General features: G+C 55.4%; 1 protein-coding gene across 3 annotated transcripts in view; it reads right to left on the bottom strand.

Moving 5' to 3' along the window:
• Positions 1 to 32: 32 nt before the first annotated feature.
• Positions 33 to 14,936, bottom strand: part of PPP1R13B (protein phosphatase 1 regulatory subunit 13B) — a 93,010-nt gene continuing 78,106 nt past the window's right edge. For 2 of the 3 annotated variants that reach the window (XM_060095554.1, XM_060095555.1), the window contains exons 8-17: positions 13,607 to 13,747; positions 10,664 to 10,844; positions 6,976 to 7,145; positions 6,113 to 6,614; positions 4,227 to 5,020; positions 3,561 to 3,698; positions 3,358 to 3,491; positions 2,604 to 2,770; positions 1,687 to 1,886; positions 33 to 1,113 (exon numbers count right to left, since the gene is read on the bottom strand). In XM_060095554.1, coding sequence (XP_059951537.1) covers positions 1,072 to 1,113; positions 1,687 to 1,886; positions 2,604 to 2,770; positions 3,358 to 3,491; positions 3,561 to 3,698; positions 4,227 to 5,020; positions 6,113 to 6,614; positions 6,976 to 7,145; positions 10,664 to 10,844; positions 13,607 to 13,747 — 2,469 coding nt within the window. In that variant the 3' untranslated portion in view covers positions 33 to 1,071. The remainder of the gene's footprint in view (positions 1,114 to 1,686; positions 1,887 to 2,603; positions 2,771 to 3,357; positions 3,492 to 3,560; positions 3,699 to 4,226; positions 5,021 to 6,112; positions 6,615 to 6,975; positions 7,146 to 10,663; positions 10,845 to 13,606; positions 13,748 to 14,936) is intronic. The other variant, XM_060095556.1, reaches the window with a different exon arrangement.

Raw genomic sequence — 14,936 nt, 5'->3', positions numbered from 1 at the left:
TCTACACGTAAATTACACACAAGACTCATACATGGAAAATAAGCTCAGGGCCTGGATTTTAATGAGAGAAAAAAACATTTCCAACATGGTTCTGACAGTTTCGATTGGTTTAGTCAAAAAATAGTTTTGGTGTATAAAAGCCTGTACGTACAGTTGACGCTGCAGGGAAGCGCCTTACTTGCTTCAAGTCTGGAACCAGGCAGGTTATGGTGTCATGGCCAGGACCTGGGAGCCAGGGGCCCTGCCCTCCTGCCCCCATAGCCGCCCCGTGACTTTGCAGGCTTCCCCGCGTCCACCGCCTCCTGGCCCGTGGGCTGCACGGCCCTCGGCAGAGCATGTCCATGCTGGGAGGGGCGAGGACCACACCGGGGCAGCACGAGGCTGCAGAGAAGGCAGTGCTGTGCTGAGACTCCTGACCACGTGTCACTCGATCTTAAGGTCCCTCGTGTCCATGGCCTGTCGGTGACCTAGACCGAGGCCCAGAACGGGAAGTGGAGCCCACACACCAGGCACCACCGCTGGACAGAAGTCTCCACACAGGGGCTCCTTTGGTGATGAAGAAACGCATGTGGTGAGGATGAAAAAAAGGTGCCCGGGTTTGTGATTTCTAGTAAACGGGAGGGCAGGGCTCTAGCGAGGGGACGCGCCTCAACAGCAGCTGCAAGTTTTCATTGTTGGGGCTGGGGTGGCACCGGGAATGAGGGACAACGGCCTTGGGGCCCAAGTCTATGACAGCATTCATCTTCCTTGGCAACTGACCAGGGGTTAATTACAGGGCTTTTTACTGGCAACAGGGGCGGTCGTTTAGAAAGCTGGGTATTTATTTATTCGGATTTACAGTAACTGGCAAAAGTCGGCCTTCTTGGAGGCTAAGGTCTCTCTCCCAGCTGCGGGCAGACCAGAGAAAGGGCCTCACCTAGAACCTGCCGGGCTTTCACATTGTGGACGCTGTCTGCTAAAGGGAGCACCAGTAAAGCCATTTCTAGCTTTAGCTTCCCGGGGAAATGGCAGAATCATCTCTTCAGTGGCTCCTCGTCGCTGGAGAGCCCGTGCGGTGCTCCAAAGGGAAGTTCAGGCCAGTGTTCGCTGTCGGGGTTTGATCCGTGGGTACAACTGGGAAGCAAGGGACAGGAGTTAGGACAAGGGGATGACCCACTGGGCAGGAAGCCCGTCCAGAGGCCAGGCTGCCCTCAGAAGGCCGCACACCAGCTCCTTCAGGCCGAAGTTCAGCTTGTCACCCTCTTACGGAGAACTTCCCAACTCCCAGGATACCCCACTCTTCTTCCTCTCAGGGCACTCGACACTGACACTGTCCGTAAGGCCCCTAAAGGTGCATGGCAGGCCCACGGTGTCCAGTGACTGTGTCACGAACGCATCTGCCAGCCCCACCGGGCACGGAGCACGAGAGCAAAGGCACAGCCCTGCCGAGGGTCTGAGGAGCCATCAGTGCAAGGCTGAGGAGAAGCCTGCAGCCGCCCTTCCCCCACCCCATCACGGACCCCACGAGCAGAGCACGCTTTGAGCAGCCTGTTGGGGGCTCCGGCAGATGCCCCGCCACGGCTCCCACGAGACTTGGAGAAAGGCAGTCTCCCGCCCGCAGGACTGGAGTCCAGGTTGCGCCCACAGGCAGGCAGAGGGGACAGCGGGCTCCGGCACGGGGCCCCAGGTGCAGCGCACAGTGCTTACCCCCAGCAGGGTTTTGGGCACGTAGCCCTCCCGGTCCCCGAAGCGCGCCCACCACCAGTCCGTCTCGCTTTCGTCCTTGCGCCTCAGGATCGTGAGGGCGTCCCCTTCGTGGAAGGACAGCTCGTCACTGTTCTGGGCCTCGTAAGCCCACAGAGCGTACACCACGCCTTTGTTCATCACGCCCAACTTCTCCTGCACCCCTGGGACGGGAGAGCAAATGGTCAGGTCTCCATGGAGGGCGGGCTGCAGAGAGCGCCCCACGGCAGGACCAGAAGGGACACGCTGCTGTCCTTGGGCAGCCCGGCGGGGGCCGCAGTGGAGCAGTGGTCAGAAGCCAGGCCAGCTGCCGCCCGCTGCTTAATACCAACAGTCCCTTCCACGTCCCAGCAAGAGGACTGTGGTGGAACCTTTGTGTCCAGAAGCAAAGCAGTGTCGTTCTAAAAGACGTTTCTTAAGGTGAAACTTACAACCCACACGTAGAACAAACTTCCAAAAGCTGATGTGACTAAAGAAGTCGCGTGACTTGCTCTTGGTCAGTGGGAAGCACTCACCACCAGAGCGACGGAGCCACTGCGACCCAGTGAGTCCTCACGCCCAGGACTCGCCTGCGGGTCCCCAGGAAGGCCGGCCGCCCCCCAGCCCCGCCGCACGGCCTCTGTCCTGGGAGCTGGGCCTGGAGGGCATTGCCTGTTTCATTTGTCACTTTGTCCCCAGGGTCTAAGGTAGGCTGGGCCCACAGGTTCTCCCATCGGGTGTAGCGTGGATGGCCTGTGACTGTTTAGCCTTTGGAACCCCCAGCCCTGCCTAATGGAGAAGGGAGCTTCCCTCCCCCACACGACAGGATAGGATACCCACCCTGGGACACCTCAGCCCTCACAGGCCTCTCCCCTGGGGCCCCCCAGCCGCCCGCCCCGCACCGTGTAAGAACTGGGAGCACTGGGGGTAGCCTTCCTCCGCCTCTTCGCACTTGTCCGCAGCAGTCTCAACGTCGCTGATGGTGGAGGCGAAGATGGCGGCGCCGCTCTCCACCAGCTGCTTGCAGAGGTGGACGCTATTGCAGGAAGCGGCGCAGTGCAGTGGCGTCCTGGAGGGACAGAGGAGGCGCTCACGCCCGGCCAGGTCCCAGGCGACCCCCAGGGCTGTGTGCTCAGTGCCCCGCGAGCTGCTGTGCTGCTGCCTGTGCAGTGGCCTCACTTCTACTGACAGTTTTGGGCCACACACGTTTCTGAAAAGGGCGGGCGGGGAGTGGACTGAACACCGGCCTGTAAGCTGGGTGTTCATGGTGCAACTGCACGAATGTCCCTCACACCAGTGACGTGTCCCTTACAATGGCTGTGACGGTGACGGCTGTGTTTTACCGCAATATACAAAACTAGCTGTTCACACGCAGCAGCGCAGACCGCGGCCTGAAGCTCACGGTGAGGCCCACGGGGCGCAGGGCCGGCCTGCGAGGCTCCCCTCCACGCAGGCTTTCTGGCCGCTTAAAAACGTGGATCAGCAGAGGCTCAGCCTACCGTCGCGGTCAGCCACGTGAAGAGCGTGGTCACAGCCGAGCCTTTAACAAAACCCCCGCGAGAACGAAGACCAGGAGAATACGCAGGCCTGGGACCACGTTGTCCCGCCTCGTCCTCTTCCCTGCTCCCCACCACCCCAGCGCCCCGGGGCCCTCACCAGCCGTCGCTGTCGGCGGCATTCACGTTGACTCCAAAGTCCAGCAGGAACTTCACAATCTGGTGGTGCCCGGCGCAGACGGCGTTGTGCAGCGGGGTGATGCCCTCGTCGTTGGGCTTGCTGGGGTCCTCCACCTAGGACACAGGGCGCGTGAGCCCCGCCCCCTCCCGGGGCCACCGGGGCTGCAGCCGCCGCCGCCTCACCTCATAGATGATCCTCTGCACGAGGTCGAACTCCCCCTCCAGGGAGGCGTCCAGGAGAAGCGCCAGCGGGTTGAAGCGGACCCTCAGCCCGTGCCCCGTCCTCTCCGAGTTGGGCTTCTTCAGGTTGGTCCGTTTGCTCTATCGGGAGGAAGCTTTGGATTTCAAGGTGACCCCACGGAAGCAGGCCCGGGGGGAAGCGGGGAAGAGGGGAGGGCCTAAAGCCCAAGGCAGAGCTTCACCCGCAGCCCCGAGTGGTGCCGGGCCCCGCGGGCCAGCCCGCTCTCAGGCCAGCCCGGCCTGGCTCCAAAGGGTGTCTCTGCCTCAGGGGCCAGGCTGCGCCGCGGGCACCCGAGAGAGGGAGCAAGGGGGGTCACAGCCAAGCCCAACTGCTTCCGCCCTGCCAGCCGTGAGGGGCTCCCACGTGCCCCTGCTCCTGCAGCACTGCCCTCCCTGCAGGGCTCTGTCTAGAAGGTTCTCCTTCCCCTTGCTGCCTGCCCTTCCTCAGGGACGCCTCGGGCCCCCAGGCTGGCCCCCTGGTAAGAGGCCACCGCCCCTCGTGCCCTGGACAAGCCCCACTGCTCCCAGCACCCCCGACATAGGCACGCCCTCCACAGGCACTGGTTGGGTGACTAGGGAGCCGTGGCCCTGGTCTAGGGTGGCACCCACCGTAGAGGCCGCCGGCGGGGGCACGGCGGGGGGAAGCGATGGGGGGAGGTGCTCCTCCCCTGGGGAGGGGACCTCGGCCCCAGGGCTGGGGACCGGCTCAGTGGACGGGGCCGTGGCCACGTTGTTGTTGTCGTCCTCGGCAGGCTCAGCTGTTTGGTGGGTGTTCGGGGGACAGATGAGCCCCTCCGGTTCGGGGGAAGGGAGCCGGTTGTCATTGGCGTCTGAGGTGGGGGCAGGCTCGGCCGGTAGCGGGGCTGTGGGCAGGGTGGGGCCGGCCTCGCCCAGGTTCCCGTTGGCAGCGGTGTTTCCATTGTCCACGTCAGCTAAGGAGCCCAGGAAGTCCTGCGAGGGGCTGGGCTGGTAGAAGGGGGTGCCCTCCATGCCCCCAGCCAGGGTGTTGAAGCGCTGATACAGCAGCTTCTGGATGTTGGGCCCGCCAGGGCCCTCTGGCTCCGTGATGGAGCTGCGCTTCTTCAGGGGCCGGGGCGCATTGGCCAGCTTCCTGCGCAGGGCCTCCAGGTCAGCGTCGCTCTGGTAGCGCAATGGCGAGTGCACGATGGGCGTGAGCTTGGTGGGGCTGAGCGGCCGCGGCAGGCTCTCCACGGCGGCCCCGTCTCCGGGGGGGGCAGGGCTGTCCTGCTCTGGCTCCTTCTCAGCACTTTCTGAAGGCGGCAGGGGATGCGAGGCGCTTGTGGCCAGCGACCCATGAAGAAACGGTAGCGGCGACGGGGACGCGGAGCCGGACGGCAGAACAGGTTTACCATACACTGGGGAGACACAGAGGACACCGACCTCTGCAGCCTGTGGCGTCTGGGGCCTGCTCACCAAGCACCTTTGACGACACAGAGATGGGCTCCTATAGAGACTGTAATCTGCCACTGAGGATGCTAAGTCCCCATATTAAATCCCAAAGGAACCTGCTGCTCACAGAACCCCACCAACTCCTTCTGGAAGGTGGAGTGTTTCTCAAATGAAAAAGAACAAAAGGGTGCAAACCTGCCTTCCTGCCCTAAACAGGTGTTCACTGTTTCCTGGCCAAGGAGAACCCACGTGACCTGGGACCAAGCCAAATGATGTAAAACGCAGGCCACCTCAGAAAGGAAGGCTCATCTGGTGGCCCTGGCAAGCCTTTCCCCCGTGGGCCAGGGCCTGCCACAGGCCGGTGCTGGTATATCCACCTGGGAGATCCCTGGGCACAGGGTGGCCTGGTCTGCCTAGGGATTCTCAAACTAGATTCTGGAACCTGCAGCCCACACCCAAGAACGTCTGAAGAGGCCCCAGCCCAGCCCAGATGCCCAGGATCCTGCCACACAGGGAGGAATCACCGCCAGCCTCCTCCGTATGTGGGGAACTGGGCTCTGTGCTCACACCTGCCTCCCCAGGAGGCCCGGGGCTGATGTTCCCGCACCCAAACCAGGGCTTTTCTCCCCTGTGGGCTCTGGAAAGGATCCCAGAGCAGCAAAACCCTCCCCCCTCGCATCACCCCCTAGGGGCCTGGCTCAGCTACCGCTAGGAGGCCAGGGGGATCAGATCCAGGCAGAGCTCCTACTACGCCAGCTCCCCAGACAGGTCCTGTGCAAGTTACTACGAAGCAAGAGGAAAAGAGGAAATTCCGAAATGCCAGCCTTCCGAGACCTGGATTTCCTGAGAAATGTGGGCAGGCGGGCGCTCAGACAGGAAGTCAAGAGAGCTGTGGTCCACCTGCAGAACTGCTCTATGCATGTCATCTTTTACCCCCATCTCACACAGATACCCAAGGCCACACTTTATGTAAGAATCACGTTTAATCCTAAATAGCACGTGGCCCAAAAGTAAGGATATGGATTGGCATTTTCTCAAGTATGATTTCCTTGCCCTGAGAGATGGAGAGTGCAACCCCACCATACCTGCTTTAACCGACTTATTTAAGGTGCTGTGCGCCGCTGGCTGGTACTTCTTAGGTGGCGTGGCTTGCTGGAGGTACATGGAGTATATGGAACTTGAATTCACTGTCTGTGGTCCTTTCCTGGGGGATTGTGGCCTTGACCCTTTATCAGCCAGGAAGGGCCTAATGGCCACAGTTAGTGGGAGTTCAGGTTTGCCGTCTCCAGCTGGAAAGGCAGGCAGCCCCGCCGGCGGGTACGTGGGACTTGGTGGCACAGAAATCCTCTGCTGAATCTGCTGGGAGGACCCTGGCTGGTGGGGGCCACCCGCAGGGGGCAGCGGTGCAGGTTTCTGACGACTGGGCAGGCCTGCGCTGGGCCTGGGCAAGCTGCCCTCCTTCCTCCTCTCCAGGGAGTTTGTCGAGCCTGGGCCCACGGGCGCAGGGCTTGGGTACGTCCCATAGCTTGGGGGCAGCTGCTTGCCGACACCGGGGATGGGAGGTGGCACTTTACCAATCTCGATGCCCTAAATTTAGGTGTTAAAAAGAAAGACAAAGTCATCCTTTGAAAAGTCAAGCACGTTTCCATCCACGGTCACAAGAGCACAAAGTAGGACTTGTAATGCTTCCAACAGGCTTGTGACCAGGCACGGGGCACGCCGTGGGGGTGAACAGCAGGGTGAACGACCCTGACCAAAGGCCTCACACCTGCACCCGGCTCTCGTGCTCAGGATCCATGAACTCCTTCAGACTTGGGTATGATCTGGACACCAACAGGATTAATTTGCCTCGTGACACCTCCTACCACTTAGATAAAGACGAAGGCTAAATAAGGGTGTAGTCGGTTAGGAGCTTGTTTGTGTTTTGTGACAAAGACAAAGGGCCTACCAGCTTCTCCGGGGCTCCCAAGGCCGACAAGGGCATAGGCTGGCTCGAGACGGCCCCCTGCTTGACAGGCCCCTCCACGTTTGGGTCCTTCCAGTCCACACTGGCGATCTGCGTCGGTTTCACCAAAGAGCTAGAATTTTGTTTTAATGTTGGCCAGTTTCCATCATTGGCTTGAAAAGAACACAGAATTTAAGTAAAATTTTTCTTGAAATTAGTTGAACCAACGTAAGAATAACCCCCTGCCAGAAGCAAAAATCACCTTCTGGGACATCACGCTCTGATGGAGCTCCATGACCAGGAGGTGCCCCCCCACCCCCACACTGGCTGCTGTGTGGCAGGACGACCAAGGTCGGCGGCCTCTGCTGGCACCACCTCACCAGTGCCCACGTGCGGTCACGTGTGCAGAGACTCCATGACCAAGCACAGGGCTGCTCCAGCCCGGGCGAGGGGCCAGAGGATTGCAGAAACATTCTTAGCCCCCAGTGCAGTACAGGTCAAAGCCATTACATCGACACCAATGAATAACATAAGCGTCGGCACTTGGTTTTCAAACACTATTTACAAATACAGACAGCAATAAAAAAAAAGACATCTTTTGACTTCATAACAGGTTTGACCTGTACTGCTTCTAGTATTAAAAGAAAAATTTGACCTTAATCTGTTAGAAATTTCCACCCTCTTAAAATAATTCATGATCACAGGAGGACAGTGCAAGTTCCCAGTGATTGGAGTAGCAGGCTATCATTCTGTTGCAGTGATTAGAAAGCCAGTCAACCCAGCATTTTCAGGACAGCCAGTGAAAAGGTATGTTTTTTAACACAGCATCTTCCAAACTGAGAAAGGGTGCAGAAGCATCCCCTGGTAACACAGGCCCACTCACAGTGAGCCCACAGAGTTAGATCTCAGCCCCCCTCAGGCCCCTGCTTCTCTCCGCAGCGGTACAGGGCTGGACTGGAGTGGGAACCCTCCCAGCCATCAGCCGTACGGGAGGGAAAGCAGCCAAGGGCACTGTTCTGGGCCCTCCTGTAAGAGCGGCACATCCTCGCCCCCGCCTCCCATCTGCCAGCACGGGCAGGTGGGGCAACACCAGAGCAGCAGGGAAATCACCCTCCCTTACAGCAATTGTGCTTGAGCCCAAACCTGCGACTCACAAAACAGGAAGAGCAAGCTCTCAAATCCGCCCTGCACATAGCCATACAAGGCAGCGTCAGCGCAGTGAGGACGAGAGGGCCTCTGAGCGCCCGGGCAGCCACAGCTCCTAAGCCAAATCTATCTCTGGCAGCAGCACGGCCAGCCCGTTGTGTCCACTGCTACTCCGGCTCAGTTCCTCCATGGCTGGAAACCACTGCAGGCTCCAGGCCGCTGCTAGGGCCCTGGTGAGGCACTCCCAGGCCTTAGTCCAAACCATCGCTTTGCTCTGTGTGGCCCATTAGCCTCTTCCGGGCCAGAAGTGTGAGTGCTTTCACACACCCCTGGTTGTATCAGACCGGGGTGTGTGTGAGCCAGAGATGCACAGGCTCACCAAGGATGCACCGAGATGCAAACTCCGGGCTGAGGGGAAAATGGACAGAGCCTGCTGCTGACTCAGGAGGGAGGATGGGGCTGGCCGCGGGGGCTAGAGCCCCCGACCTCTTTCAGGATCACAGAAAATGTGGCCACCAGCTGCTCCTCAAATCCCACAGCCATGGGAGAGTTCGCAGAAATCAGGCACAAAGGGACCGGACAGGGACTAGGAATTTTCTTTCTTCAGGATGAGGCAGGAGGTACAGAAGGAAGACCATTTATTCTTATTATAAAGGGACAATCATCTGTAAGTATGATGGGAGATGCCTGTACTGAAGATAAAACTAAAAGCCTCATAATGAACTCAGAAAATCATCTTAATTTTGTTAAAACAAAACCAAAAAACCCTTGCTGGGCCAGCACCTGTCAAACCCTTCCTGAGGATGATCTGGTGTTTCGACCCAGCCCAAATCTCACACCGGTTGAAGGCGGGGACCAAGTACGTATACGTGGCTTCTGTCTCAAGTCTGGACGCAAGGAGCAGCCTTTGTCAGTTTGGAAGAACAGCCACGGCTGATTTGGCACTGTCACCAGAGCTTCCCACCAGACCTCCCGGCCAACATACGGTTCGCAAACGGGCTTGTGGGGCGCTGTGACGAGCCACAGTCAGGCCCGACGTCGAGGTCTGACACTGCCCACGAGCTGGTCACTCTGGGTTTACCATGGCCATCTGTGTGACACGGGAACCAGAAGGACAGCCAACAGCATAGTCAGTCTCCCCTGGGAGATTTTCTCACCCCGGCTCTACATCTGGGCCGAGATACTGCCCCCCAACGTGGGGGTGACACAGGTCTCCTGCGCCCACTCACCCCACTGCACAGAGAAGGAGCAAGGCTACTGCCAAACCTCCGGAGGACACGGTCTCCCGGCCCTGCGAGGGGTCTTCTCCCGGCAGCCTCTGTGAGGCGGCCTAGCACACACCCACAGAGAAGAGGGGAAACTCGAGCCATTCTCAGCTTGGGGCAGGTTTGAGATATTTAAGCAGAGAAGGAGCTGGCTGTGCTAATTATCTGCCATCGGCAATAGCTGAATATATACTCCCACTGTCGGGTGGTTCAAACTATAAATAACAGCTTATCAAAGAAAGCTGCAATTGGAGTTTCATGCCGACCACGCGCTCCACGTGGCTTCTGAGACACAGCCACGAAGAGATCTGAGCCGGGCACGTGGCCCACGAGGACTGGGGACACCTCCTCCCAGCTGGGTCAGAGCAAGCCCTGGGTCCTCCAGCGGGGGCAGCAGCGGTGTTGCTGCGCAGGCCAGGTGCCAGGCGAGAGAACTCGAAGCGAACAAACGGAAGACCAGCACAATCTACCCCCAAACCGAGAAGAGTCCTCAAAACGCAGCCCTGACCCAGTCAGCACTACAGCTGTCAGGAATGTCACCTGTGCTCTGTGACTCCGTGTGTGATGGGCCAGCGTGGCAGCCCTGTCATAAACAAAGTCTCACTGCCAAGGAGCCCTGGCATCTCATGCATCAGTTTAAAGCACAGCCGTTTTCCTCTGAGGACACAGTGCGGAGTCTCCGTGGAGACCTGGGCCTGCACTCGGCTAGGAAGCCGGGGGCGCCGCAGGGGCTCCATGTCCTCGGGACGGCTACGCACCAGCTCGGTGCTGGGGGCCCGAGTCCGGTCACACTGCACGATTCAGGGTGGCCAAGAGCCAAAGGGGTGGCTTGTGGACTTTCTGGTGGACAGAGACCATGCTGGGTAGGGAAGGCAGAGCAGCTACAGGCTCTGCTGATGGGGAGGCAGCCCTCTGCCTGGGCCGCAGCGTGAGGACGAGCAGCAGCCCAGGCTGCAGTGAGGTGTCCCCTGACGCCTCCGAGCACCCTCACAGGCAAACAAAACCTGTGGCAGGAGAGGCTCAGGTCTTAACTAATTTGTATTTTGAGAAGCCACACACAGTAAGGACACTGAGTCCAAAAAAGAGAACCTGTTCTTGTTTTAGGATCATCGTTACTGTGGTGGCACACAGATCCCCAAATGCTGCCCTAGAGGACAAAGTGCCTTGGAGGACACATCACAGAGGCTGGGTGCAACGTGGGGGTCTTCTCTGAGCCACTGTGCCCCCCCAGTCCCCCTTCCTGCTCACTTTCCCCCCGAAAGAGGACCCAGGCCACTCACCAGATTTGGATCTTCCGTGGGCAGCACTTGAGGCGACAGTGAGAGACTGGGGCTTTATGGGGTCTCCGGGGGCAGGACAGCTGCCGGCGCTGGGAACCTGGATGTAAGGCCCCACCGCAGCGACCCTGCCAGGCGTGCTCAGGGGTGACTGTGGCGACGACGTGCCATTCACACGGCTCAGCTATAAAATGGGAAGAAACGAGAGTCAAGATTCTCCTCAGTTAAAAGAAACTGTAAGCCTAGTATGACCGACTGCTCAGGTTTGAGCCAGTCACTCAACAGTTCATACGCAGGAAGCTCCCTCACCCTGGAAGATCAGTATCTAGAAAGCGCAAGACTTCAAAAAAGGGCCTGAACCCACAGCCCCATATGAGTGATGCTCTGCGATAACACCTACCTGTTTGTGAGTTATAAAACCAGGAGCCGAGTGTGTAACAGAGCAACCCCTCAGGACCCCTCTGTGTACATAACCCTCTCACCTGGGGATGCACTCCCTCCCCTGGGTGGGCACAGAGGCATTGTCAAGCCTGGGCTCTGAGCCTGGCTTCAAATCCTGCTCCGCCACTTACTCGCTGGGCTGCCTTGGGCTGCCTTAGGCAAGTGATGCAACATCTTTGAGCCTCTGTGCCCGTGTCCAAAAATTCGGGATAAGCGCTGTTTTAAGGACTGAATGAGCCGCAGGACAAAGTAATAGGGTCTGGAACCAGGTGAGACTCTGACCAGTTCCCTGAAGGCAGCTCTGCTGTTCTCAGCAAGGACACCAGGCCACAGCCAATGACACTGGTCATGTGACACTGCCCAACAACAAAAGCAAAACAGGGATCTGACTAGACAAATACTGACCCTTAGAGTTCCCCGGACAGGCTCTGAGAGAGCCATACCCATCCTACGACTGTTTGCAAAATTCTGCATGCATGAGCATGTGTCATTTTGGAGAAAGCGCCCGTGATTTTGACAATTGTTCAAAGGTGCCTAAAACCTTTGGGTTGGAGACACATCTCTGCAGAAGCACCAACTTCTTCAGGGAGATCCCTTGAAGTATCAGATGGAATAAGAAGTAATATTTATGTAGCCATCTGTGATGGTTTATTTTACCTATCAACTTGGCTAGGCTGTGATACCCAGATATTTGGTCAAACATGTCTAGATGTTGCTGTAACGGTATTTTTAACATTTAAATCAACAGACTTTGAGTAAAGCAGATTGCCCTGCATAATGTGGGTGGGCTGCATCCAATCAGTTGAAGGGCTTACAGAGAAAGACTGAGGTCCTCAGAGGAAGAGGGAATTCCACCTCTAGACTGCCTTCAGACTCAGGCTGCAACATCCACAACTCCCTGGGTTTCAGACAACTCGCCAGCCCTGCAGATTTGGGGTGTGCCTGCCTCCACAACCGCATGAGGCAGTTCCTTACAGTCAGTAAACTGATCAGTCTCTACACACACGTACACACAGAACTGATTCTGTTCTCCAGAGACCCCTGACCCACCACTACTAAGACTGTAATGTAAGCAAGCATGGAGCACGGGCACACATCCTCTCCCATGGTCTGTGTGTTGTTAATTGAGAGAACAAGAAAATCATTATCTGAAATTATGGCATCATACAGATTAACCATTGACCTTTAAGCACTCTGGTTAAAAAAAAAAACGTGGATTTGTAAATAAGAGACTTTTCACCTGAGACCACTGACCACAATGCCCACAGAAGTGGCAGGACCCTTCTGCCTCCTGCGTCCTCCTAACCCATCCCACCAGGCGAAGCTACTGAAGCCTGCACCTCACCTCCTGAGAGCCACCTTCAGAGCAGCAGGAGCTGACAAGAGGACACCTGTCAACCGTGAAAGCACCGGTTTTGGAGTGTGGAGAGAGGAACTCTGGGAGCACTGTCCCAGCTACCTGGCTGCCTGCTCCATTTCCACTCCTGAGGGCAAAGTGCCAATCAGCTCTCCACTCAGGCACTGCTCCCCTCAAACACTGAGCACCACTGGTGGAACAAAAGGTCAAGTGCTACATCCAGCCAGAGACACCACGCACAGCAGTCCCTTATCCTCCCACGAGCTCCCAGCGATGCACACGCTCATGAAGCACTGACAGCAACGGCAAGACTCAGGGACACCTGCTCACAACAGGGCTGGGTAACGTGACCACAGGCCCCGGGACGTGGAATATTACACAGAAGTTACAAAGGGAATGAGGTAGTAATGACCTGGAAAGATACCCATATTGCAGTTAAAAAAAAAAAAAAAAGACTAGGTACAGAACAGTGTGAATGATATCATTCCTACAATTCCATTTTCAATTAAAAATTGAATACCTTTCCGTCTATATTAAGCAAAAGACTGGAACCATTAATAACTATCATCCCTGGAGAATGAGAAGGATGGAAGGGACTTCCACATTTTCCTTTAAGTATTTCTGCACTGTTTTAACTTTCTTCCAATGAGTATTTACTACCTTTGAAATTCAAAATACCACATAAAGATTTTAAAAAAGCACTAACCCCTTATACAGCACTTTTCTCAAGAGTTTACAAAGTCTTTCCACATGGGTTATTTCTCAGAATCCTTATAGCAATTCTCAGTTCATAGCAAGGACACGAGGCTACACAAGGTCAAGGAATTTATGCACATGGCGCAGCCTAAAATGGGTGCTGCAACTCCAGTGCCAAAGCTTTCCCCAGTGGAAGGGAGACAGAGCTGCCTGGGGAGAGTGGTCGGTGAGGAGCTGCGGACCGAGGGGTTTTGATCTGCACACCAGGAAACAACTGTGTCTTTGGGAATGTGAACTTTCTTCTACTGTCACTTCTTATGGTGTATGGCCGATTTATGTTTATCAGCTATGGCACATGGCGGGAGCAGAATGGCATTACATGAAGATGTGCACTTTGAGGATGAACCATGTTCAGTAGTTTATCTCACAGAAATATTTTCTTTTTCACATGCCTGAATTTTCTTCCCATAAAGACGTTCACGCAGTTCACTGATCCGCTTGTCCATCACGGCCACCTCCATGTTGCGCTTATTCAAGAGCTCCTTCTGCTGCTGGAGCTTTGAATTCTGTTCCTGGTTGAGCTGATTACGAATCTGCAAAATAGAAAACACAACATTTATGATTTGTATTAACTAAATAGTCACGTTCTCATTGTTAGGGGGATTAAAAAAAGAAGAAAAAAGCAACATTTAGTTCTTAGGTGTATTTACATACAGGCATTGTCCGCTGTATGCAAAATATTTTACAGGTACAGCACAGATGAAGCCGGAACATATTTCTTATGGAACAAAAAAAGCGCAAATATCTGCAAATGTGTCTTCTTCAAAGCGTACGGAATGACAAGTACCAGTAATGACTGTGGGACACCATGCCTGTGGTCCTAGGGGACGGGGGCGGGTGGGGTTCAGTGACCTAAGGAGGGGCATCTGTTCTGCCCCCCACAGTCCACAGAATGTGGCAGCAGGAAACCCAAGGATGGCCAAATCACCAAACAGAATGTTCTCGTATCATTTTAATGGGTTAGAACAAGCACTTTAAAAAAATGAAACAGAGAATAGAAAAAAACATCAGAGTGCACTGCACATAGAAGGTTAAGTCTTGTCTTGCTAAACTCTTGCAGATGCACACATGTACTAGCACATACATACTGGCATATGTGTATAGACAGGAGATAACATGTACTTTATAACCTAGATTGCAGTCAAAAAATTGGAAATATATATAAATAAATATACTACAGTCATCACCCTTTACCAAAAAAAAAAATCCTTAAAAAATCCTGCACTTGCATGACGGAGGGGATATGGGTATATATGTATACGTATAGCTAATTCACTTTGTTATATAGCAGAAACACAACAATGTAAAGCAATTAGACTCCAATAAAGATGTTAAAAAAAAAAAAACCTGCGCTTTTTTTTTTTTTTTTTTGCATTACGTGGGCCTCTCACTGCTGTGGCCTCTCCCATTGCGGAGCACAGGCTCCGGATGTGCAGACCCAGCAGCCATGGCTCACGGGCCTAGGCACTCTGCGGCATGTGGGATCTTCCCAGACTGGGGCACGAACCCATGTCCCCTGCATCGGCAGGCAGACTCTCAACCACTGCGCCACCAGGGAAGCCCACCCTGCGCTTTAAACAATTGCTTAAAAATATAAAAAGTAATAAATTCTTGTAACACTTTGTTTCTACGCATTTACATTACAGAACTTAATGGTAGCAAGTGAGTTTACTCTCTGTAATTAAAAATTTGCATTTGCATTTCATAAAATGATATAATACT

Source organism: Mesoplodon densirostris, chromosome 4, assembly GCF_025265405.1.
Source record: "Mesoplodon densirostris isolate mMesDen1 chromosome 4, mMesDen1 primary haplotype, whole genome shotgun sequence".
In the NCBI taxonomy this organism is placed as follows: domain Eukaryota; kingdom Metazoa; phylum Chordata; class Mammalia; order Artiodactyla; family Ziphiidae; genus Mesoplodon; species Mesoplodon densirostris.
This window is presented reverse-complemented; position numbering and strand designations above follow the sequence as displayed.